This window comes from Oncorhynchus masou, chromosome 12 (genome assembly GCF_036934945.1).
Source record: "Oncorhynchus masou masou isolate Uvic2021 chromosome 12, UVic_Omas_1.1, whole genome shotgun sequence".
Lineage (NCBI taxonomy): Eukaryota > Metazoa > Chordata > Actinopteri > Salmoniformes > Salmonidae > Oncorhynchus > Oncorhynchus masou.
Genome location: NC_088223.1, coordinates 48,822,875 through 48,847,252, shown reverse-complemented (window position 1 = coordinate 48,847,252; position 24,378 = coordinate 48,822,875). Strand labels below are relative to the sequence as shown.

The following is a 24,378-nucleotide window of genomic DNA, read 5'->3' as shown; positions in this document are numbered from 1 at the left end:
ATACACAAACACACACTGAACATTTAGACGGTATCTGTCCAAGAGTGACTTCACAGAAACCAGTTAAATCCCTCCACTGACCTTGCTTCCCCTTCCCCCACAAAAAAAAACACAAATAAAAAAGCTCTAGCCAAGGTTCTGGCGAGCGCCCTGCATTTTCTAGCCAGCCACTCACATCCTGAGAAGGAAAGGGAAAAATAAGGGCTGAAAAGCCAAGATTGAAAACAGATATAGAGCTTGGACCCTCAAAGAAAGGCAGCAGCCATTATTTTTTCTCGCTCTTTATCGGAATGGAATGATATTGACTTTCAAGGCAATAATAGACTTCCGCCAGTGGATAAGATATTTATTTTGTATTGATTTGTTTGTCCTTTTGTAGTAAGAACGGACATAGCAATTCTAGCCAGAATGCTGTCCTGTTCAAGGAGGAGGAACTGTTTACCCTAATGGCTTCAAGAGAATTGTTGTGTATTGTTTACTTCCCATACACCCACTCTCCTAAAGCATGCGCCAGACGGAAGGTTTCCACCCATATATCCCTGCAAATTGAAGGAGCTCACTCAACATCAAAATCAAGGACTTCTCTCCAACTCAGAAAGGATACGAGAAATCGTACTAGTCAACAGACACGACAGGGTGGTGGAAAATGTGGAGAGGAACTCTCCCAAGGTAAGTGACAACAACACCGTCCTTATCACCTTTCTTCTTCCCACCCTTATTCTAACACACAAAAAGGAGGGTTTCAAGGCTGCGTCTCTCTGTCTGCAACCAGCCCAGACCATTGTACAACTGCCAACCCACACTTTTGCATGTGAGACAGTACTGGTTTCTCTGCTCTCAGGAATTATAAAGCCCCCAACTTGGTGATGGGTGACAAAGCTATCCACATCCTGATGGGTCTCTCTTGTGGTATTGCCAGAGTGAACAACATAAACGGGTGTTCCGAATAGCTTGTCTCTCAGTGCAGCTGGTATGCGTATCCCCTGCTGTGCATCCCTTCCCATCAGGCAAGGCAGCTAAATGATAACAAGAGTATTCAAACCAAATAGTACTTCCAGACACGGAAGGCTACTCAAAGTACTTCAGTTCGACGGACATGGTGGTCAAACTTGTTCCCAAGATAGATGAAAAGAAAAGAGCATATAACATGGGCTGAGAGCCACGACGGCCCACACACATCTATCTGTTGAAAGATTTACTGACCCTCTATGGATATCACTCATCTCCTTCAATGGGGGCTGTTCGTCATGTACACTTGTTTGGATTTCAGTTCAATGGCACAATGGTCAAAGAGCACATAGACATCGCGTGTTACCATGCTGTTGCATAATGTGCCATAAGCCACACAGCTCCTTATATATTGACTATTCCACTGCGGTTTCAGTAGCATCATTTACCAACATTTTATTATTCTGCACATTGGAGTCAACACTGCTGTGTGCTGCCGTGCTTCTTGCACACTTACCAAAGAACGAAGACACGAGAAAAGGCATGCGTGGAATGTTACCGTGGATACACAATTCACCCGAAAGCAACAACAACAAATAAGAAAGGAACCCACTACTGTAGCTGTGATAAGAACAGCTTGTTGAGATCACACGGTGCAAAAAGAAACCAAATTGCAATAGCAGATTGTGCAGTGTAGAGTTTCATGCCCATACGCCCTTCCATCTTTACTAGACACTTTACTTTCCATCACAGAATGTACTGACCTCAATGGGGTAAAAGTAATACCGCAAGACTTCCCTCAACTAAAAACAATGGCATAAAATACTCTTTTTAACCCAGAACTGGGTACCGCTCAATACCCTGTAACCTGATTACTCTATAACCACCACCTACCCCTCCCTTCAATCCAGACAATGCATGGAACATGTGTTAAATTGATTAAAGCCTTGTTTTGGTCACAGATGAACATTTGCTTAGTACTGAAAGCGACAAAAATGTCTATCGATATACTGCTGCAGGGTCGTTTATGTAACATCTAGACAGGCCAAACTCTCAAGGAGTACAGCTTATTTACGCGTATTTGAAACAGTGAAATTATGGCCTCTGTGTGATTTCAATTCCATTGCATTTTGCTATAGCGGCTACTCGAGCGCCTATTACCATTTAATAGGCCTGCGACGATCTAGGAGGAGCTTGTGTTTAATTTAGTACATATTTTTTAAATAAAAATATGCCATACCCAATGAGAGGGTCTGCTGCAGACTGTACGTGGGCTGAAAATGTACCAGTCATGGAGTCGTTGACGGTGCTAAATCGGATACAGGAGCGTAGGCAATATGAAACAGAGGTTCAGTTTGTTTTGCAGCCTTTCCGATTGGTGGGAAACACATGGCATGCAGTGCGGCTATGGTAGGGTGCCACAGATCAGCATCTGTGTTCGCAGGCTGGTTGCGTCTGGTGTGTCAGTCACTCGCCCCCCACACAAGGGAGACCAGTGTTCCTCATCACAGAGACACTGTGATGGCCAGGTTCTGCCTCCCTCACAATGATAAGAAAGCAGCTGGCTTCTTTAGCTCAGCTCAGAGGGCTTCGTAAACACCATGCTCCAGACTATAACTGATTGAACTGATGAGGTGATGCCCAGTTCAGTTCATTCAGTCTTATCCCGAATTTGCCTAGACCTCTAGATAAAGTATCTCTCACTTACTCAGTGGTACCTCCCTGGTGAGGAGGTAGTATAAGTGTGAAATGAGTTTGTGTGTGTTCATGTAAACAGCCTTTATTTGATCTGAGGACAGGTCACATAGAGACAGATTATTTTGTTTTATTAGACATTTTGACTCACGACCAGCCCCTGTTGGGCAGCGGCCAACTAGCATTATAGGACCTCGGCCAATGTTCATTTGCAAACCTTTGCCAGAGAGAGGTTTTGGTTTCTGGCAAATAATGTTTGTTTTAATTCCTCAAAGAGCACGAGTCCTGAGAGGATGCTTGATTAGAAAAGAGCTGTTTATCTCAACAAGGTATTTTGATCGCATTGGCTTTCTGGCTTTGTGTGGAAAATTCCCCCTATCTTTGGGGCTCTTTCGCAACATCTCCCTCTATGTGGCCTCCTCCCTTAACCACTCTTCCTCTACCTCTTTATATTTTTCCCTGAAAACACATTGCTTCTTTCAGATGGAATTTCCTTATACTTGGCCTGCGTGGTCTAGTCATTAAATCCATGCCATATTCCATTTGTTTCCAGAGGGAACACAAAATTGAAATGATCAGGTAGCTTGAGCAATTCTTTTTAATTCCATCTAAAATGCCTGGGGTCTGTTTATTGAGTTGTTCATTCCCCAGAGAAAAAGGCAGTGTGATTGATGAAAGGATATAGGGGGGGAGTCTGTTTTTAGCTCTAGTAAAAACCAGAAGGAGGGAAACAGGGAGAGAGAGAAAGAGAGGCTAACAGGGCAGCCACATCTCAGTGAGGTTCTGTCTGTCTGCACCTCTTGCCTGCGAGTTGCCACCAATGCCCCGTCTGTACTCTCACTTTCAGACATACTGTAGCTGGGAAGGACATTAACTTCACTTGCTGAGGATCACGATAGCTGCCTGAAGGGTCTTGTAGCAGAGAGGTATGCTTTTGATTCATGGTACCAGACAGACAGCAGAACAGTGTCCTGCTGCTTTTATGTTCTGCAGCCAGTGGTCTGAGACAACCAACAATGTTCGACTCCGAATAGCAATGGCCTTGACAACATAAGGTTACTATGACTGAATGGAAAAGATGAATCATACAAGATACCATGACTCAGATTGTACAAACAAAATTGCTCTCAATAGGTTAATACAAACCTTTTCTAAAAGTGCAGAGGAAGAAAGACCTGCTGGTTGGTGTAGTGAATTCCAGAAGCTGTATGTCATACATTTTGGGAAACCCCAGCCGCGACATCTCTATTTTGACTGTGAGCTCAGCCTGGCCTCAAAGAGTAGGAGAAACATAGTAAATGCAGTGCCGTGTATCCATACATGCCAAGGGAAGACGGACTTCCCCCAAATATTGACAAAGAAACAAAACAAAATATATAGTCTCTCTGTGTTTCCATAATCGTCCTTAAATTCGCAAGAGCCTGAATCTACCTCACCGGAGAAAGCATCCGAGCAAAACAGCGCCCCTCTGTCTCTGTAGGCCATGTATCTGGTCATAAAGAGTATGGCATTGTTGCCGCCAGTAGCATTTTTAAAATTTAACTCGGCAAGTCAGTTTAGAACAAATTCTTATTTACAATGACGGCCTACTTTGGCCAAACCCTGACAATGCTGGGATAATTGTGCGCCACAATATGGAACTCCCAATCACAGCTGGATGCAGCCTGGATTCGAGCCAGGTACTATAGTAGCACCTGATGCAGTGCCTTAGACTGCTGCGCCACTCGGGAGCCCAATGCAAGGAAAGCCAGCATGCATTTGGCCTGCCTTGAAAAAAAGTATAAAATAATAGCTAATCAGTGTTGAGCTAAACTCGTTGTTTGTTGTCCTCCGGTGGCTAGCTAGCTAGCTAAAATAGTCCCTTTCCTAAATTAGCCATGGATGAAGATAAGGATTTTGGACTTGTGTTTTTTCTTAATTCTCCGTACTGGCCAATGATTATAATGGCAACTCTGATCCAACCATTAATTCATACATTGTGTCCCTGGACTGGAAGTTCAAAATGTATCTAGATGTAGAAGGCTAATGTTAACTAGCTTACACCCACCAATCAGAACCATGGAAAGCCACATCATATTTAGCTTATGTTGACTGAACTAAATCGTTTTTGGTATCCTTTAGTTGTCACTGTATTAGACTAACTATTGGTGAATTTGTGATGTTGATGGTGCTGGAATAGTGGAGGCAGATTGTGTTTTCTTTGCGACTTGTGGTAACTCTCCGTGGTTCTAAATAAATAGTTATTTAGCAGTCTGAAAATGCCGGAAACATTAACTTGCATGACCATGCTGTGGGCCATGTAACCATTTGCAATATGCTTATGCTTTGTGGATTTCACCGGAAAGAGGTTGCTCTCTGGTTTTGTGAGGAAACAAAGGTGTGGTTGAATTTATTCTGCCACTGTATCTTCTTATTGTCTCGGTCTTAGGCCTATATATCACGGTCGCAAGGCAAATGAACTAACAGGTCACAGAGCAAACAACGTAATTCTCTGACTTTTCTGACTTGGCTTCCCCAGTGATTTTAGCCACGCACCGCTACTGAGTAAATGTAAATCTGTGACAGATGTGTTACATTTCGTATGATTATTTAAGCCAAAAATGAAAGAAGGGAGTTTGGGCGGGGGGTGGGTGGGTGGGGAGGGAGGATGGGTAGGCGTATACCCAAAGTTTGCGTGTTCGGATCACATCACGGACAACTTTAGCATTTTAGCTAATTAGTAAGTTTGCAACAACTACCTAAAACGCTTTAGCTACTTTGCAACTACTTAGCAGGTTAGCTAATGATTTCCTTAACGCTAACCTTAACTCCTGATCCAAACCTTATCCCTAACCACAATCCCTAACTTTAACCTTAACCCCTAGCCTAGCTAATTTGTAACATACACTCTTAGGGAAAAAAGGGTTCCAAAGGGATTCTGCGGATGTCCCCACAGGAGAAACTTTTTTGGTTCCAGGTAGAACTCTTCTGGGTTCCATGTATAATCCTCTGTGGAAAGGGTTCTACATGGAACCCAAAAGGGTTTTACCTAGAATCAAAATGTTTCTACCTGGAACCAAAAAGTGTTGTTCAAAAGGTTCTCCTATGGGGACAGCCGGAGAACCCTTTCTGGTTCTAGATACAATACAACTTTTTTTTCTAAGAGTGTATCATACAAAATGTAGGATGGACATCCCCAAATTAAAACATACCATATGAAACGTAACATATAATACTAAATGGAGGGAGACAGATTTACACTTACTGTGTTACATCTACCCCTGGTTGGTGAGCTTCCATTTCACAGACCTTACTTACTTGAGTTGACATGCTCTGTGCACTCCCAGTACACCCACTCATTCCTGTCCCAGTGTCCTCGCCATCTTTGTGCTCTCCACTCTTTGATTTGAGCCTAATTGTTTCCAGACACGGCAAGTCCTCCATGCTTACAATCCCTGTAAAAACATCACATACATAGTATTTAAAGGCCTCTCTCTACACAGTACTCCTTTACGTACTCCTTCACCATTCAATGTTTATTTTCCAGAGTGTTATCAATTCACACTGGCACTATGGAGTTGGGCTTGGCAAAGTCTCTGCCTTTGGTGGCCATCTTTACAGGTAAGAAAAAGCTAAATGGGTTTTTACACTGTAGTTGGATCGTGAATTGGTCAGGATTGTACATTTGTAACATGTTCACATTGTTCATCTCATTATGTTTGAACCCCAGGAAGAGTAGCCACTGCCTCGGCAGCAGCTAATTGGGGATCCTAATAAATACTAAATACATTTCCCAGTGCTGCTGCAGTTTTGTCCAGAGGGCTTCAGTCTGGAGCTCAGCCCCAGTGAGAAGGAGGTCATACTGAGCACCAACTCCTCCTTCACGGTGGTCTGTTCTGGTTGGAGCAAGGTGACCTGGAAGTCTCCGCACGACCCCAGCCTGGAGGGAGTGGCTGTGGAGGACAGGGGAACCACCAGTGTGCTGGTCCTCCACAACGTCACCTGGAGGCACTCTGGGAACTATATCTGTGAAGAGCCCTCTACAGAGGAGGCCAAGGACATATCGGTGTTTGTACCAGGTGAGACCAAACACCCTCTATAAACCTTCTATTTTCTTTGTCATGCATTTTTCCTTTATTTTATTGGACAGGACAAAGGTAGAGAGGAAATATAGAAGAGCGAGTGTGCTGAAATAGCAGTGGGCCGGATTCGACCCATGCTGCAGCGATATATGTGATCTGGAGGCAGTGGCTTAGACCACTAGACCATCCTAGACCACTGAACCTTCTATTTTAGGAGGACTATGGAGGAACAAACTGTTACAATTCAAAGCTAATACAAAATAGTGCTGGTTTCACAATTGACACCACCCCCTACCGTTTGGACACAATGTCCCCGTGTCTCCAAAGGCTATTTTAGAAATGTCATTGTTTTTACTTCCCTTTTTACTTCCCCAGACCCTGAGGAATGGTTTCTTCCCCTGCAGCAAGCAGTGGTGATGAAGGAGGGAGAGGAAGGTACCATTCCCTGCGTGGTGACTGACCCTGGCATTAACGTGACCCTGTACGAGAGGGCCAGCAAGGCCCGTGTGGAGGGAACATACCACCCCAGTAAAGGGTTCACCGCCATTCTGAAAGACAGCTCCTACATCTGCCGAGGTGCCATGAACGGAGAGGAGAAGGCGTCCCAGGTGTATTATGTCTACAGTATTGTGGGTAAGGCTCTGTGTCAACCCTCAAAGTGAAACTTCAACCAAAATAAAAATTAAAAGTGTCTCAACGCACAATCTTAAAATATTATTTCAAAAGTTGTAAAATGCTTATTGAAGACCAGGCTGCAGGAAGGTCGGACCTGTTATAATGTCCTCTTCCAATTGACTCTTTCCAGTCCCCAAATCCATGAATGCCTTCATGACACTCTCAAAGACGGTGCTGAAACAAGGCGAGGCCTTAATGGTTAATTGTACTGTAGAAGAAGCAGAGATGGTTTACTTCGAATGGGATTTTCCTCGTAAAGAGGTGAGTGGACAATATGTGACCTATATGTCGTGACGTTGTATTAGTTAATGTGACGACTGTTGCTCATCGAATGATTACAAGTTTCTAATTATGTGATTAATTGAATCAAGCAATTATTAACTCATAAATCTGGGGCACCATAGGAAAACTCGTCGAATGATTACAAGTTTCTAATTATGTGATTAACTGAATCAAGCAATTATTAACTCATAAATCTGGGGCACCATAGGAAAACTCGTTTTTATTGCGTTTCTATTTCCCAAATTAACTCAAAGAATATCAAAATATCGATTTTACAACAGCCGCTAATTAACCAGTTGCCTCTATCAGTCTCATAATCTGAACGTTGTACAGCCCTTGAATCTGCACGGACCCGGGTCCCGCTAATGAATTCGCACCACACCAATCTTAGTTGAATATTTATTTACTAAAAAGCTAAAATGATGATAAAAGATACACATAGACAAAACACATTATAGGCTATTGATTTGAACTTAGTATAACAGGCCAACACACTATGGTGCGTGTTACCCACAATGGGGATTTCAAAAGAGAGAGAAAAAGAAAAAAGACGTACACAAGAAGAACACATTTGGTGAATTTGTCAGCTATGCTATTCTAATCCTAGCCTTGCCTCAAACTGCCGCTCTCCAGGGATTCTCTGCCAGGACCATTCCACTTCTCCTGCACGTCCTCCCGGTGTCACTGTCCTTTTTGGCTTAGGAGTCTGTTCCCCCACCCCTTTCTCTGGAAGGAGGACAGACAGCTCTGTAGCTCAGAGCTCACAGCATAGGAATGAAACCCTTTAGATACCACGATTCGATGGGAGATGGAGGCTAGGTGGATCGACTTGAATTCACCCGCTTAGACACAGCTACTCATCCGTAGCTTGGGTAGAAAAGGATTGCATTGCGTTCTGGGTTGGTTGACTTTTTCAGACCCTGCTGCAGCTGGGGTCATGTAGTCCTGTTGAAAATTCTATACTCACAAGTTTTATACCCTTGGGTCAGGAGTGGGCGTAGCCGCCTTTAGAGCAATTCTCTGGGCGTACCAAGTTAATGAGGCAAGGGCTAGATTTTTCTCAAATACCATTTTGGACAACTAACTTAACATTTCATCTTCCCCAAAACATTTTCTTTTATTTGGATATTTTCCATACAACGTACAATGTATAAACATCAAACATATACTAGGAAAACCCTTCATGTTACAATGTTTTCGTAATAACGTCATCTATTAACCTTTAATAACAGAACAAAAATGACATACATTTTCATAGTCCATCTATCGTTATGACCACCATTGTGGCTGACGGAAACCATTGTTCCAAAGTCCCTTTATTTCATGTTTACTGTTCTGAGGCTGGTTCGCCATAGTAACAGGACAAAGGAATTTGTCTGTGGCCTGAGATTTACCAGGGGCGTGAGAGGCCATAAAACTCCCCACGTCTTCAGACCCACAGATCTCTCCTTCCCTGTTGGGGTTGAGAGATAATCTGTAGGGTTGTGGTCTCCTGTAACCTGACCTGATCAAGACAGTCATGACATATATTACCAAGCATAATCATCTCTTTTGTTGATAATTAGGTTGTTGCTATGCTGTTCTTACCTCTGTTATCATTTGTTTCCATCTGAAGACAATTGAGCCACTGACAGACTTTCTATCGGAGATTAGAATCCGCTCCTTCTTGAACATCTCCAGTGTTACTCTGAAGGACTCTGGCCAGTACATCTGCCGAGTGCAGGACCCTTTTTCCGGAAAGTCAGCCGTGGATAATCTCACTGTCACTGTTCTGGGTGAGCAAACACCCTCAAAGCTTTTCCAAACTCACAACAACATAAGCGGAGTAACTTTTCATTAAATCGAATGAAAAGGTGGAAATACTATGCACAATGTAATGGGACCTCAATGGGCTTTGTGTGTGTCTGCTTTGGAAAGTATCTAACTGATTGATGTTCTTGCCATAAGGTAGTGATCTTCTATTCAAATGTCATTTTACAGAACGGGGCTTTGTGGATTTGGAACCCTCCATCAACACCAATGTTTCAGCGCTGCAGTATCAGAGCGTTGCACTCACAGTGCAGATCGAAGCGTTTCCCAAACCTCAGGTGCTCTGGACCAGAGACAACACCACCCTTACTGGGGAAACTGTATCCATTGACACCAGAGAGGTGCATGAGACCAGGTACCCATCATATATGATCTTGAACAGCCCAACAAAGAAATCTATTATTATGGTGACAATGAAATTGAGAATCAGTACATAAGCCCCATGATATTGATTGTGTTCTGTTTGACCTTTGACCTTAAGTTACCTCAGTACTCTGACCTTGGTAAGGGTCCGGATGGAACAGAGGGGGCCCTACACTGTCCATGTGGCCAATGAAGACGACGTCAAGGAGATAACCTTTGATCTTCAAGTCAAGTGTAAGATACACGCCTGAATCATTATCAACTCTGGACAGACATATCTATATTAGATGTGATCACTATTCAGCCATTTTTCTTTATTGAGTTATCATGTTTGAATTTAAAGGATGTTGAACAGTTTCTTCTATTGATTAAACAATCAACTACACTGAACAAAAATGTAAACACAACATGCAACAATTTCCAAGATTTCATTGAGTTAAAGTTCATATAATTCAAATAAATGAACTACGCCCTAATATATGGTTTCACATGATTGGGAATACAGATGTGCATCTGTTGGTCACAGATACCTTAAAAGAAAATGCATGGACATGGATCAGAAAACCAGTCAGTATCTGGTGTGACAACCACTTGCCTCATGCAGCGAGACACATCTCCTTCACATAGAGTCCCACTACTCTTCAATGGCTGTGCGAAGTTGCTGGATATTGGTTGAGAACTGGAACACGCTGTCGTACACATTGATTCAAAGCATCCCAAACATGCTCAACGGCTGGCATGTCTGGTGAGTATGCAGGCCATGGAAGAACTGGGATATTTTCAGCTTCCAGGAATTATGTACAGATCCTTGCAACATGGGACTGTGCATTATCATGCTGAAACATGAGGTGATGGCGGCAGGTGAATGGCACGGCAATGGGCCTCAGGATCTCGTCACGGTATCTCTGTGCATTCAAATTGCCATCGATCAAATGCAATTGTCCGTAGCTTATGCCTGCCCATACCATAACTCCATCGCCACTATCGGACACTCTGCTCACAGCGTTGACATCATTAAACCGCTCGCCTACACAACGTGTAAAAGAGCACACTTCTCCAGCGTACAAGTGGCCATCGGAGGTGAGCATTTGCCCACTGAAGTCAGTTACGAACTGCAGTCAGGTCAAGATCCCGGTGAGGACGGCGAGCACGCAGATGAGCTTCCTTGAGACGGTTTCTGACAGTTTGTCCAAAAATTATTTGGATGTGCAAACCCACAGTTTCATCAGCTGTCCGGGTGGCTGGTCTCAGATGATCCTGCAGGTGAAGAAGCCAGATGTTGAGGTCCTGGGCTGGCGTGGTTACACGTGGTCTGGGACTGTGAGGCCACATTCTCTAAAATGATGTTGGAGGAGGCTTACAGAAGAGACATTAACATTCAGTTCTCTGGCAACAGCTCTGGTGGACATTCCTGCAGTCAGCATGCCAATTGCACGCAATCTCAAAAGTTGACACATCTGTGGTATTGTGTTGTGTTGTGTGACAAAACTGCACATTTTAGAGTGGCCCTTTTTATTGTCCCCAGCACAATGTTCTTGATATGCCACACCTGTCAGGTGGATGAATAATCTTGGCAAAGGAAAAATGCTCTCTAACAGGGATGTAAACAAATTTGTGCAAAGAAATTGAGAGAAATAAGCTTTTGGTGCGTATGGAACATTTCAGGGATCTTTTATTTCAGCTCATGAAACATGAGGCCAACACTTTACATGTTGCGTTTATATTTTTGCTCAGTCTATCTATCTTTCACTACCTTTCACTGTCTCATTGGATATTTCCACTCCCTGCAGCTTCCCCGAAGATAATAGATTTGTCTGACCAGCACATAGACCAGGGCCACGGAGTGCTCTGTGTCACAGAGGGGGTCCCCACACCCACCGTCCACTGGTACAGCTGTGAAAGCATTGGAAAGTAAGGGAACAGACCCATGGAAATACTGAACAACACAATGAAGCATATTCAGGTTTTTCAGTTGTGTTTTGACTTTTAACTCTCAATCTATAGAGGGCAGTGTTACAAAGGGGTCACACGTTGTAATTAAACAATTGAGTGATATTTGTTAGACCTGTTGCTTATTTTGGATTTTTTTTCTCTCCCAGTCACCCCATATCTCGCTCAGACAGAAAGTCTCACGACTTGAACAAGTATATTTTCTATCACCATTCGAAAACTAATTATGACATCTTCACCCAGATGCAGTAATAAGACCACAGCATGGAAGTCTCTGTCGGCTGACCAAGAGAACGTCAGCATCCAGATGAACGTCAGCTACATCGAGGCCTCAGGGGTCAACCAAGTCCGCAGCCTTTTGACCTTCCAGACCATGGGGGGTATTACATCAGTACGCTGTGAAGCCCGCAGCGAGAGAGGGCGCAGGGCCTGGGACATCAAACTGGTCTCGAACTGTAAGCATTCATGCAAATAAGCGATACGTATTTACATATATGCAAATAAGCTATAAGTAGTTACAGTAACTCTCATTTAAAACATTTAATTTAAAATGGAAACAATTTGATTACTTTTGATTTACTATTTCAAATGACAATACCTTAAAAGGTCAAAAGCCTCAATACACTTTACAGACATATTTATAAAAATAAAGTCATAGAAATGTATTAGTCTTTGGCTAAGTCTTTGACTTTTACTAACAGAGTATGAATACGGAACGCTGAGGTTCTCCTCTTGTATGAGCTCCTTCTCTGTGTGTGCATCTGCAGCTCTGTTCTCCCAGGTGGCTGTCTTGGCTGCAGTGTTAGCCCTGGTGGTCATTGCCGTCATCTTCCTCATCATCCTCATCGCCCTTTGGAGAAAGGTGAGCCCCCAAACAGAAACCCATCTCCTTCCCAACACATTTGTCTTGATAGTGATGCTACTGTTGAACGATGAGACTGTAAAATTAGCGAAGACTACAATAATTGACTGGAGCCTGGCCAGTAGGTCTTGAAATCATGTTTAACTGCCTTAAGTCACAGCCTTGCATGGCATAACAAACTTTCTGTTGATTCTATGTATTTATGTATTTTTGTGGAAGTAGCAGCACTCTTTCATTGTCCAAGACAAATTTCCCCTCGGGGACAATGAAGTATAATTATGTTTATAAACTGGGTGGTTCGAGCCCTGAATGCTGATTGGTTGACAGCCATGGTATATCTGACCGTTTCCCACGGGTATGATAAAACATGTATTTTTTACTGCTCTAATTACGTTGGTAACCAGTTTATAATAGCAATAACGCACCTCAAGGGTTTGTGCTATATGGCCAATTTTTCACGACTAAGGGCTGTGTCCAGGCACTCCGCGGTGCGTCGTACATAAGAACAGCCCTTAGCTGTGGTATATTGGCCATATACCACACCCCCTCGTGACTTACTACTTAAATATATTTTTTATTTATTTCACCTTTATTTAACCAGGTAGGCAAGTTGAGAACAAGTTCTCATGTACAATTGCGACCTGGCCAAGATAAAGCAAAGCAGTTCGACACATACAACGACACAGAGTTACACATGGAGTAAAACAAACATACAGTCAATAATACAGTATAAACAAGTCTATATACGATGTGAGCAAATGAGGTGAGATAAGGGAGGTAAAGGCAAAAAAAGGCCATGGTGGCAAAGTAAATACAATATAGCAAGTAAAACACTGGAATGGTAGATTTGCAATGGAAGAATGTGCAAAGTAGAAATAAAAATAATGGGGTGCAAAGGAGCAAAATAAATAAATTAAATACAGTAGGGAAAGAGGTAGTTGTTTGGGCTAAAATATAGGTGGGCTATGTACAGGTGCAGTAATCTGTGAGCTGCTCTGACAGTTGGTGCTTAAAGCTAGTGAGGGAGATAAGTGTTTCCAGTTTCAGTGCTTTTTGTAGTTCGTTCCAGTCATTGGCAGCAGAGAACTGGAAGGAGAGGCGGCCAAAGAAAAAATTGGTTTTGGGGGTGACTAGAGAGATATACCTGCTGGAGCGTGTGCTACAGGTGGGAGATGCTATGGTGACCAGCGAGCTGAGATAAGGGGGGACTTTACCTAGCAGGGTCTTGTAGATGACATGGAGCCAGTGGGTTAGGCGACGAGTATGAAGCGAGGGCCAGCCAACGAGAGCGTACAGGTCGCAATGGTGGGTAATATATGGGGCTTTGGTGACAAAACGGATTGCACTGTGATAGACTGCATCCAATTTGTTGAGTAGGGTATTGGAGGCTATTTTGTAAATGACGTCGCCAAAGTCGAGGATTGGTAGGATGGTCAGTTTTACAAGGGTATGTTTGGCAGCATGAGTGAAGGATGCTTTGTTGCGAAATAGGACGCCAATTCTAGATTTAACTTTGGATTGGAGATATTTGATATGGGTCTGGAAGGAGAGTTTACAGTCTAACCAGACACCTAAGTATTTGTAGTTGTCCACGTATTCTAAATCAGAGCCGTCCAGAGTAGTGATGTTGGACAGGCGGGTAGGAGCGGGTAGTGATCGGTTGAAGAGCATGCATTTAGTTTTACTTGTATTTAAGAGCAATTGGAGTTGTATGGCATTGAAGCTTGCCTGGAGGGTTGTTAACACAGTGTCCAAAGAAGGGCCAGAAGTATACAGAATGGTGTCGTCTGCGTAGAGGTGGATCAGAGACTCACCAGCAGCAAGAGCGACCTCATTGATGTATACAGAGAAGAGAGTCGGTCCAAGAATTGAACCCTGTGGCACCCCCATAGAGACTGCCAGAGGTCCGGACAGCAGACCCTCCGATTTGACACACTGAACTCTATCAGAGAAGTAGTTGGTGAACCAGGCAAGGCAAATCATTTGAGAAACCAAGGCTGTCGAGTCTGCCGATGAAGATGTGGTGATTGACAGAGTCGAAAGCCTTGGCCAGATCAATGAACACGGCTGCACAGTAATGTTTCTTATCGATGGCGGTTAAGATATCGTTTAGGACCTTGAGTGTGGCTGAGGTGCACCCATGACCAGCTCTGAAACCAGATTGCATAGCAGAGAAGGTATGGTGAGATTCGAAATGGTCGGTAATCTGTTTATTGACTTGGTTTTCGAGGACCTTAGAAAGGCATGGTAGGATAGATATAGGTCTGTAGCAGTTTGGGTCTAGAGTGTTCCCCCCTTTGAAGAGGCCGATGACCGCAGCTGCTTTCCAATCTTTGGGGATCTCAGACAACACGAAAGAGAGGTTGAACAGGCTAGTAATAGGGGTGGCAACAATTTCGGCAGATAATTTTAGAAAGAAAGGGTCCAGATTGTCTAGCCCGGCTGATTTGTAGGGGTCCAGATTTTGCAGCTCTTTCAGAACATCAGCTGAACGGATTTGGGAGAAGGAGAAATGGGGAAAGCTTGGGCGAGTTGCTGTGGGGGGTGCAGTGCTGTTGACCGGGGTAGGAGTAGCCAGGTGGAAAGCATGGCCAGCCATAGAAAAATGCTTATTGAAATTCTCAATTATGGTGGATTTATCAGTGGTGACAGTGTTTCCTATCTTCAGTGCAGTGGGCAGCTGGGAGGAGGTGTTCTTATTCTCCAAGGACTTTACAGTGTCCCAGAACGTTTTTGAGTTAGTGTTGCAGGAAGCAAATTTATGCTTGAAAAAGCAAGCCTTGGCTTTTCTAACTGCCTGTGTATAATGGTTTCTAGCTTCCCTGAACAGCTGCATATCACGGGGGCTGTTCGATGCTAATGCAGAACGCCATAGGATGTTTTTGTGTTGGTTAAGGGCAGTCAGGTCTGGGGAGAACCAAGGGCTATATCTGTTCCTGGGTCTAAATTTCTTGAATGGGGCATGTTTATTTAAGATGGTTAGGAAGGCATTTAAAAAAAAAATATCCAGGCATCCTCTACTGACGGGATGAGATCAATATCCTTCCAGGATACCCCGGCCAGGTCGATTAGAAAGGCCTGCTCGCTGAAGTGTTTCAGGGAGCGTTTTACAGTGATGAGTGGGGGTTGTGTGACCGCTGACCCATTACGGATGCAGGCAATGAGGCAGTGATCGCTGAGATCTTGGTTCGAGACAGCAGAGGTGTATTTAGAGGGCAAGTTGGTTAGGATGATATCTATGAAGGTACCCGTGTTTAAGGCTTTGGGGAGGTACCTGGTAGGTTCATTGATAATTTGTGTGAGATTGAGGGCATCAAGTTTAGATTGTAGGATGGCTGGGGTGTTAAGCATGTTCCAGTTTAGGTCGCCTAGCAGCACGAGCTCTGAAGATAAATGGGGGGCAATCAGTTCACATATGGTGTCCAGAGCACAACTGGGGCAGAGGGTGGTCTATAGCAGACTGCAACGGTGAGAGACTTGTTTTTAGAGAGGTGGATTTTTAAAAGTAGAAGTTCAAATTGTTTGGGTACAGACCTGGATAGTAGGACAGAACTCTGCAGGCTATCTTTGCCGTAGATTGCAACACCGCCCCCTTTAGCAGTTCTATCTTGTCTGAAAAGGTTGTAGTTTGGAATTAAAATTGCAGAATTTTTGGTAGTCTTCCTAAGCCAGGATTCAGACACAGCTAGAACATCCGGGTTGGCAGAGTGTGCTAAAGCAGTGAATAGAACAAACTTAGGGAGGAGGCTTCTAATGTTAACATGCATGAAACCAAGGCTATTACGGTTACAGAAGTCGTCAAAAGAGAGCGCCTGTGGAATAGGAGTGGAGCAAGGCACTGTAGGGCCTGGATTCACCTCTACATCGCCAGAGGAACAGAGGAGGAGTAGAATAAGGGTGCGGCTGAAAGCAATAAGAATTGGTCGTCTAGAACGTCTGGAACAGAGAGTAAAAGAAGGTTTCTGGGGGCGATAAAATAGCATCAAGGTATAATGTACAGACAAAGGTATGGTAGGATGTGAATACAGTGGAGGTAAACCTAGATATTGAGTGATGAAGAGAGAGATATTGTCTCTAGAAACATCATTGAAACCAGGAGATGTCATTGCATGTGTGGGTGGTGGAACTAATAGGTTGGATAAGGTATGGTGAGCAGGACTAGAGGCTCTACAGTGAAATAAGCCAATAAACACTAACATATGATATATAAAACTCTGACAGCCTTTTGTACCTGCCTTTAGAAGCCCCGGTATGAGATCCGTTGGAAGGTGATCGAGTCAGTGAGCTCAGATGGCCATAAGTACACCTACATGGACCCCATGCACCTGCCATATGACTGTGTATGGGAGGTTCCCCGGGATAGCCTGGTCCTGGGTGAGCGACTACTAAATTACAGGGAATGTTTTAGTATAATTGTGTGAATACTGCAGCCTATTAATGAATCATAATGTATTGATATATTTGACATTAGCTAAGCTAACAGTACACCTCATTTTCTGTCATACCAGGTCACACTCTGGGTTCTGGAGCATTTGGGAGGGTCGTGGAGGCTACAGCCTATGGCCTTGGTCACTCTCAGTCCACCACCAAAGTGGCTGTGAAGATGCTCAAGTGTGAGTGCTTTATGCTTTACTATTACCAACAACTTGACATTTCCTCTATTTTACACACTGACCTCGTTACTCGTTACTCACTCTACCATGGGAAAATATTGCAATGCTGCATGTTCTGCTATTGTTTTGACTGACAGCCACAGCAAGGACAAGTGAGACTCAGGCTCTGATATCTGAGCTGAAGATAATGAGTCACCTTGGGCCCCATCTAAACATTGTCAACCTACTGGGGGCTTGTACGAAACGAGGTGGGAACTGGAAAGCATGCCACTGCTTATAGACTTAACATGTTCTAATATGTTAGTCAAAGTATGTGTTAACAACTACCCGCTTTCCTCTGTCCTGAAGGTCCCATTTACCTCATAACTGAGTACTGTTGCTATGGTGACCTGGTTGACTACCTTCACCGCAACAAGCATACCTTCCTACAGTACTACGCAGACAAAAACCGCAGGGATGCTGATATGTGCAGGAACAGCACAGAGAGTACAGTCCAAATCCAAGGAAAAAGGCAAGACTGACGCCTTCCCGAAGTACACACTACTAATTTTACATTGCAAAATCACCCATCAACATTCAACGTTAAGTTGCATTGGAAAATGGATTCAGAGGCCAATGTTTTCTGTCAAAGATGATAGTACATCTTTGACTTAAAAAGATGTACTATCACTTATTGTAACATATTATGCCCTTGGTTTTTGACAGTGAGTGCGATGGGGGTTACATGGACATGACCAAGGAAGATTCTTTAAATTATGTCCCAATGCAAGAGCTCAGTGACAACATCAAGTATGCAGACATCGAGCCTTCAGTCAATGAGACACCCTACCATCAGGACAACAACTACCAAGGACAAGGTACATTTTTGTACACATTATCCACTGGGCACACACTGGTTGAATCAACATTGTTTTCACGTCGTTTCAACTAAATGACGTTGAAGCAATGTGGAATAGTTGTTGAATTGACGCCTGTGCCCAGTGGGTACTTTCGTTTTCAGGGGTTGGAACCAATTCAGGGACCAGAACCGAAAACCTGAAAAATAACTTTACAACAAAAAAAATAACTACAAGGAACAGAATCAGAACCGGGAACGAAAGTGATCTATACTTTCCTGGAACAGGAACCGGTTAATAACGTTGTTTAATGTTCTGGCCATTTCTTCCAGTCCCATAAAAAACGCAATGAAGTGCCTATTCAAAGCCCTCCCTCTGTCAATCAGAAACTTCTTCCAGTGTCTGCCTACCAGCTGACAATCTTTGCCAGTATGTGTTCATTTAGGCTACCTACCCATCCCCCTCCAAGCATTGTCTAGTAGCCTACTGACTTAAGTATGATTCAGAAGTTAGGGAGAGAGATTTTTTATTAGAGGAGAATGGATTCACTTTTTCAATGCTAGTTAGGGATTCTATAGTTATCACATTTCACATTGGATGTATTAACTACAAAAAGCTAAGAAGTGCTTTTAATTCAGGTGCCGCTCTTCACACACAAGCTTGTTAGCTAGCTAGCTCTGGGCCAACATTAAACCAACTCTGAAGTTCAAAGACATTCAAAGTTCCTCTATAAAAGCCGATCCTCCAGGTATGATTCTGTGGGCCTAATTCAGATAATGCATGTCATCACAAGATGCCCAGCACTTCAAGCCAAGCCTCCTCCTCCTTCACCCTCTCTTGCACTCTCCACACCAGTAAAGTTTCAGTTGCATCTCGTGCCCTACACTTGTCTTTCTATCACAGCATGTAAACAACTCACCGAGCTATAGTTTTCCTGTTCCATAGCAAGCTGCTCTATCCGCAGTGCATGATTGGTGAATTAATTTAATGTCGAGCTAATTGTTTAAAAAGTATGATTTCAGAGGTTTAAAAATTAACAGAAAAGAACCATATAAACCGGTACTTTTTGGGAGGTTTGAACTGGTTCAGAACTTTATTTTGCTGATTGGAGCAGTGGAACAGAATAAAATAAATCATGGTTCTGTTCAAAATGAACCGATTGGAAATTTATTTTTGTTCCAACCCCTGCTTTCTACAAAGAAATGTATGTTTTATGGCACCTTATTCCCAATATAGTGCACACATTTTGACCAGAGTTCTATGTGCCCTGGTCAAAAGTTGTGCACTATATAGGGAATAGGGTGCCATTTCAGACACAGGCACACACGTTTTATTATCAATGTAAATACTGAAGGCATAAAACACTTCATAAAACCAGCATTTTATTTGATGAAAACTTGGTTGTTCATCATGTATTATGGTAAGCAGCAGCAAACAATGGTCATCCTCATACTACTTTAGTCTGTTGAAGACATTTCAACATCCCTGTCAGGCAGATGGTGAGCAGACAAACAGACCCCTGATGTTGAAATACTCCCGGAAAGACCAAAATAGGGAAGCCTTTCTCTCCACTTAGAGTTTTGACAACCAAGCATCTTTCAGAAAAATATATACATATGTTTCAATCTCTTGTGTAACCAGACAATGCCTTTTAACACTGTTCTTTTGATAAACACCATCAGTTGATCAATTTGTTTGCGCGGTCTGGCTCAAAGTTTATGACAATTTGATGTTCTCTTTTCATGTTGCTCAGGCCAAGAGAGAGCAGACGTCGCGTTGTCTATCAGTGACTCCCCAATTCTGAGCTACACAGATCTGGTGGGCTTTAGCTACCAAGTGGCTAAGGGCATGGACTTCCTGGCATCCAAGAATGTATGACAATGGAGTAGCTTCATAATACATCCTTATTCATATCATGACATTTCTTGCCATGTCACATCAAACGTTCCTTAATTCTTGGGACACGTGTAACTTACCTTACTGAACCCACATGAACTTCAATAATAGTCCATACTGTTGGCCCTGTCCTCACAGTGTGTTCATCGTGACCTGGCTGCCAGAAATGTTCTCATCTGCGAGGGAAAGCTGGTGAAGATCTGTGATTTTGGCCTGGCCCGTGATGTCATGAACGACTCCAACTACATAGCCAAAGGCAAAGTGAGTTCATTTGTTTTGTTGTTTTTTTTGTCGTTGTGTATTTGTTTACAGGCCATTGGAAGATGTACAGTAAGCAAAGGAGGGGAAGAAACAACCAAACAGCCATTCTGTTTGGAGATGAAAGTGATTGAAACTGAAAGACAATTTTTTTATAAGGAACTTCCAGAGATGTGGGTTAATATGACCTACTTATGCAAACTATCTGACCGACATCACTGTAATGTTTAAAATGGTTTTAGTTATTTTTTTCCCCTAACAGACTGCTGTATTGCTGGTTAATTCTGCACATTCTGAGAGTAAAATATGTTTTAGGTTAAAAAGATGGCGCAGGCGCCATTTTCAGGGTTTTTAAATGCTAAAACTTCCTAGTAGGGTGAAGTTGTTTTTGCCAGAAATGCGGTTGAGTTATTGGATATCTGGGCTGCAGACTCTTTCCACTGGGGTTTTCTTGGCTTTAGTTTTTTTTTGGTCTTAGATCAGAAGAGGATGTGAAACAGCTTTCCAAAAGTCATTATGCCATAGATGGTACAGGACTTCGGTCAGAATACCAGAACAATGTCAATTTTCTTCACTGTACCAAAAGCAGAAGGCCATTTTCCATAATTACATCTGTAACTCTGTATCGCAACTGTCATTACCTAAAATGGATTACCCACAGTATGTCTCTGATATCATAGACATTCCTGCCACTGAAGTGGATGGCTCCAGAGAGTATCTTCCAGAACCTCTACACAACCTTGAGCGATGTTTGGTCTTTTGGCATTCTGCTTTCAGAGATCTTTACTCTAGGTAAATACAAAAATCTCTGCATAGAACAGATGTGTTTTGATTCTTTACTTATTGCAACTAGAGATAATATCTATGAATGTATGTCTTGATATTAGTTACAGTGCATTCGGAAACTAATGAGACCCCTTGAATTTTTCCACATTTTGTTATGTCACAGCCTTATTGTAAAATAAATAAAATATTTTTTCATCTACACAAAATACTCCATAATGACGAAGCAAAAACAGGTTTTTACATTTTTTTGCAAATTTATCACAAATAAAAACTGAAATATCACATTTACATAATATTCAGACTCTTTACTCAGTTTGTTGAAGCACCTTTGGCAGCGATTACAGCCTCAAGTCTTCTTGGATATGATGCTATAAGCTTGGCACATCTGTATTTGGGGAGTTTCTCCTAATCTTCTCTGCAGATCCTCTCAAACTCTGTCAGGCTGGATGGGGAGCATCGCTGCAATAGCTATTCTCAGGTCTCTCCAGAGATGTTCGATCGGGTTCAAGTCCGGGCTCTGGCTGGGCCACACACGGATATTCAGAGATTTGTCCCAAAGCCACTCCTGTGTTGTCTTGGCTGTATGCTTAGGGTCGTTGGAAGGTAAAACTTCTCCACAACTTGAGGTACTGAGCACTCCGGAGCAGATTTCCAACAAGGATCTCTCTGTACTTTGCTCCATTCATCTTTCCCTTGATCCTGACTAGTCTCCCAGTCCCTGCCGCTGAAAAACATCCCCACAGCCACCACCATGCGTCGCCTTAGGGATGGTGACAGGTTTCCTCCAGACATGACACTTGGCATTCAGGCCAAACAGTTCAATCTTGGTTTCATCAGACCAGAGAATCTTGTTTCTCATGGTCTGACAGTCCTTTAGGTGCCTTTTGGCGAACTCCAAGCAGGCTGTCATGTTCCTTTTACTGTGGAGTGGCTTCCGCCTGGCCACTCTACCATAAAGGCCTGATTGGTGGAGTGCTGCAGAGATGGTTGTCCTTCTGGAAGGTTCTCCCATCTCCATAGAGGAATTCTGGAGCTCTGTCAGAGTGACCATCGGGTTCTTGGTCACCTCTCTGACCAAAGCCCTTCTCCCCCGATTGCTCAGTTTGGCCGGGCAGCCAGCTCTAGGAAGAGTCTTGGTGGTTTCAAAGAATGATGGTGGCCACTGTGTTCTTGGGGACCTTCAATGCTGCAGGAATGTTTTGGTACCCTTCACCAGATACAATTCTGTCTCAGAGCTCTACGGACCATACCTTTGACCTCATGGCTTGGTTTTTGCTCTGACATGCACTGTCAACTGTGGGACATTATATAAACAGGTGTGTGTCTTTCCGAATCATGTCCAATCAATTGAGTTTTAATCAAGTTGGAGAAACATCTCAAGGATGATCAATGGAAACAGGATGCATCTGAGCTCAATTTCGAGTCTCATAGCAAAGGTTCTGGATACTTATGTAAATAAGGTATTTCTGTTTTTTTTTATTTCTAAAACCCTGTTTTCACTTTGTCATTATGGAGAATTGTGTGTAGATTGATGAGGGGGAAAAAAGTAGTTATCAATTTTAGAATAAGGCTGTAACGTAAGAACATTTGGAAAAAGTCAAGGGGGCTGAATACTTTCCGAATGCACTGTATATACCTTGTTTCGGCCTAACTTCAGGAGGAACGCCCTATCCTGACATTCCCATGAATGAACAGTTCTACACTGCCTTGAAGAGAGGCTACAGGATGCCTAAACCTGCTCATGCTACAGACGAGATGTAAGGCCTCATCTGTCTCTCTTTGTCTCTAGGAGCTTTGTGGTTATAAGTAAAATAACTTCTGCATGCATAGGACAAGGTGAAATTCACTCTGAATAAAAATGTTCTTTCAGCTATGATATCATGTGCAAGTGTTGGGATGAGAAATTCAAGAAGAGGCCACTCTTCTCCTCTCTGGTTAATTTGACGGGAAACCTGCTGACTGATGCTTACAAAAAGGTATAGAAAACTAGAATAATTCTCAAAACTATGACTATGACTATTTTGATTGCTCATGTATTAATAACTTCCAAACCATCCCAGAAATACACCCAGGTGAATGAGAGCTTTCTGAAGAGCGACCACCATGCTGCAATCAGGTCCAAACCTACACCAGCAGGGAACCCGGCTGTGTCTTCAGATGACCACTCCTCAGGGGATCGAACGGGTCAGGAGACAGGGGAGATAGAGGAGACTGGGAAGGAGGCTGGCCCCTCCCAGACTGACTACATAATCGCCATCCCAGATATCCATGTAGTCGAAGAGGCAGAAGCAGGTGGTGAGGTGCTGGACACCGCCACACAGAGTACATCAAGGTAACGTAGGATCTTCTCTCCACAGAATATGTCTCTTGTCTGTCAACTCTGTGGCTGGCTGTTTGCCACAGGAAGAGTGTGGCTGCGTGAGTCAGAGGCAACATTTGAGGACTTCCCGATTCTGCACAATCTTTTCTTATGTTGGGTTTTTGTTTATTGCTTATTGTTGTTAATGATTGCCAGTTGACACTCGGTCTTATTGATTTTCCTCTGACATTAATAAAGCAGTAATAACGTAGAAAACGATCTTTGTTCTGCCTTCTTAGTCCTCCAAGCACAACCGACCAGGCTGATACAGCCTCCCTGGATGGACCAGAAACACCCCTAGAAGAACCAGTACCCACAGAGGAAGCGGTGCTTGCTCCCACGCAAGAAGACAAGCTCCCCCAGTCTCCATGTACCCCTGAAGTGGAGGAGAGTTTCCTGTAGTCCCTCATTAGAGAGCTGAAGTTAGAGGTGTCTACTGTATAGGACAATGTTGTACATGACAATGTGTGTTGTTAGTTAAACACTAATGTTGTAGGCCCTTTTAGGAAACATTATATCGTTATTATTTTTGTATATTGGTAATATACTGTATATCTTTCAGGTACTTTTCCCCTTGTAATGCTATGATTCACAAAAAAAGCATCAGCAGTTTGACACATGGCAATGGTAATATTATATACAAATGTAATCAAATTGAAGTTGTCAAACTGTAAAGAAAAGTATATTTGGCATGGGAATACATTTAATTTCAATCATTAAAAAATTATAATTTAACGAGAATGCAAGCTTGCAGTAATGCACCTCATTTTTGCACTTCAATTTTAGACAAAATAATGTTTTGAAAAAGCGATTAAATAAATTGAGGCATACATTTTGGGACTATTAAATGAATGATATATACCCATTGATTCTCGAAGAATATAACTTATAAATGCCTGGTTAGCTCAACTGTCCTACCCCATCAGAACCCAACATATAAGCTTCCTTTAACTCCACTGTTTGTAAACAATGGGATTGTAAACAA

At 43.0% G+C, this 24,378-nt stretch overlaps 1 protein-coding gene across 2 annotated transcripts; it reads left to right on the top strand.

Annotated features, from left to right (window-relative positions):
- Positions 1-142: 142 nt before the first annotated feature.
- On the top strand, positions 143-24,139 carry LOC135550247 (platelet-derived growth factor receptor beta-like). Of its 2 annotated transcripts, XM_064980869.1 has the most exons (24): positions 143-669; positions 3,491-3,569; positions 6,170-6,243; positions 6,420-6,701; positions 7,080-7,337; positions 7,510-7,640; positions 9,277-9,436; positions 9,642-9,825; positions 9,952-10,067; positions 11,624-11,744; positions 12,027-12,238; positions 12,551-12,645; positions 16,887-17,019; positions 17,154-17,258; positions 17,396-17,506; positions 17,607-17,769; positions 17,964-18,115; positions 19,848-19,966; positions 20,129-20,251; positions 20,929-21,040; positions 22,692-22,791; positions 22,905-23,010; positions 23,095-23,366; positions 23,633-24,139. In XM_064980869.1, the coding sequence occupies exons 3-24, from the start codon at positions 6,195-6,197 to the stop codon at positions 23,793-23,795; spliced, it is 3,267 nt and encodes a 1,088-aa protein (XP_064836941.1). In that variant the 5' UTR covers positions 143-669; positions 3,491-3,569; positions 6,170-6,194; the 3' UTR covers positions 23,796-24,139. The 2 variants fall into 2 exon arrangements, with proteins under 2 accessions (XP_064836941.1, XP_064836940.1); XM_064980868.1 differs by lacking the exon at positions 3,491-3,569.
- The last annotated feature ends 239 nt before the right edge of the window (positions 24,140-24,378 follow it).